General features: G+C 41.7%; 1 protein-coding gene across 1 annotated transcript in view; it reads right to left on the reverse strand.

The window, feature by feature from the left end:
- Positions 1 to 1,191: 1,191 nt before the first annotated feature.
- GDF9 (growth differentiation factor 9) overlaps positions 1,192 to 1,294 on the reverse strand; it is a 2,221-nt gene continuing 2,118 nt past the window's right edge. Inside the window, exon 3 of the mRNA XM_009870501.1 lies at positions 1,192 to 1,294. This exon is cut by the window's right edge and continues 835 nt beyond it. Within this exon, the coding sequence (XP_009868803.1) occupies positions 1,192 to 1,294 (103 nt within the window).

Consider the following 1,294-nt stretch of genomic DNA (forward strand, 5'->3'; position numbering starts at 1 on the left):
CTTCTCTTAAGGCAGCAAAGACTGTTTTCCTGTCCTTAAGGCAACGTGGACAACCTTGTGCCAGCGTTTCACCACCCTCACAGTAAAGAGCTTCTTCCTAACATCTCACTAAATCTACCCTGCTCTAGTTTCAGCTCCACCTAAGGCTCTCCTAGCTTGGGTTTGCAGCCTGAAACCAGCATTTTTGACAAATTCTTAGAGCCAGCAAAGTCTAGGAGAAAAATCAGTCACTTGTAGTATAAATTTGGTTTGAAAGCACATAGAATTAAGGCGCTGTTACCTACAGTTTCATCCTGAGAGGAACCAAGGCTGCACCCCCAAGATCTCAGCGTCCTAAGCCAATTTAACAGTAGTAAGGTAAATTAATTTAAACCAAGCTACTAAAAGCCTTTTGAGAAACAAGTGACAGTGTGGTTCCATGTGCGGAGTGCTGTACCCTCACCCCATGAACAGCTTGTGCTTTGTTCTTGAACTAGATCAGACCTTTTTGGTTTTAACCCCTCAGCAGTAAGCTGGTGCTGGTTCGTACTCAAATAGGTCAGTGATTTAAGTTTTCACAAGTTATCACACAGCTGCCTTTAAGTTCTTACTGCCCATTGTTGAGGAAGCCTGAAGAGCGTGACAGAAAAAAAAGCAAGAAAAAACCCTGTAGCTTTTTACAGAAATGTAAGGAAGAGCTGTCTTCTTGCTTGGGAGAACTGGAAATGTAGGGGAAAAGAATTGAAAAACTGAGAACGTAATTTTAACATTAAAGATTTTGTGTGCTTCCTAGACACTCGCTGGAGATGTCACATGAAGAATTTCTTTATACAGAGGAAGACCCACAGGCATTAAATTTAACTGTATGCATGATAGATATTTATTCTCTTTTTTTTTTTGTAAATCCATTACAAAACAGCTTAAAATAGACATCTTCTAGTTGAAACCTGATCCACACTTTAAATGCAAAGGTTTTTTCCCAATAAAAAGATACTATTTACGTTTAATTTCACATTCTAGAAAGCCTGAGTGGCTACAAAAATAAGTGCTGTGATGTAAACACCTTCTGCTAACTGCATGCCGAATCCCAACCAGCTTTATAGCGCAATCAGAACCACGGAAACGCTGTTCAGCTGGTTATAGCTGCTTATGCCTCGAGAATGCAAAAAAACCCACCCAAACCCCAGAGCAAAACCAATTAGGATTCACCCACTACCGACAGGTGCACTTGGTCGCGATCATGTCTTCGTACTCTTTGTAGACGATGGAGCCGTCGGGCTCAATGGTGAGGACGCTCAGCGGGCTGTACTCAGCA

This window comes from Apaloderma vittatum, unplaced genomic scaffold (genome assembly GCF_000703405.1).
Source record: "Apaloderma vittatum isolate BGI_N311 unplaced genomic scaffold, ASM70340v1 scaffold20425, whole genome shotgun sequence".
NCBI classification, from domain to species: Eukaryota; Metazoa; Chordata; class Aves; order Trogoniformes; family Trogonidae; genus Apaloderma; species Apaloderma vittatum.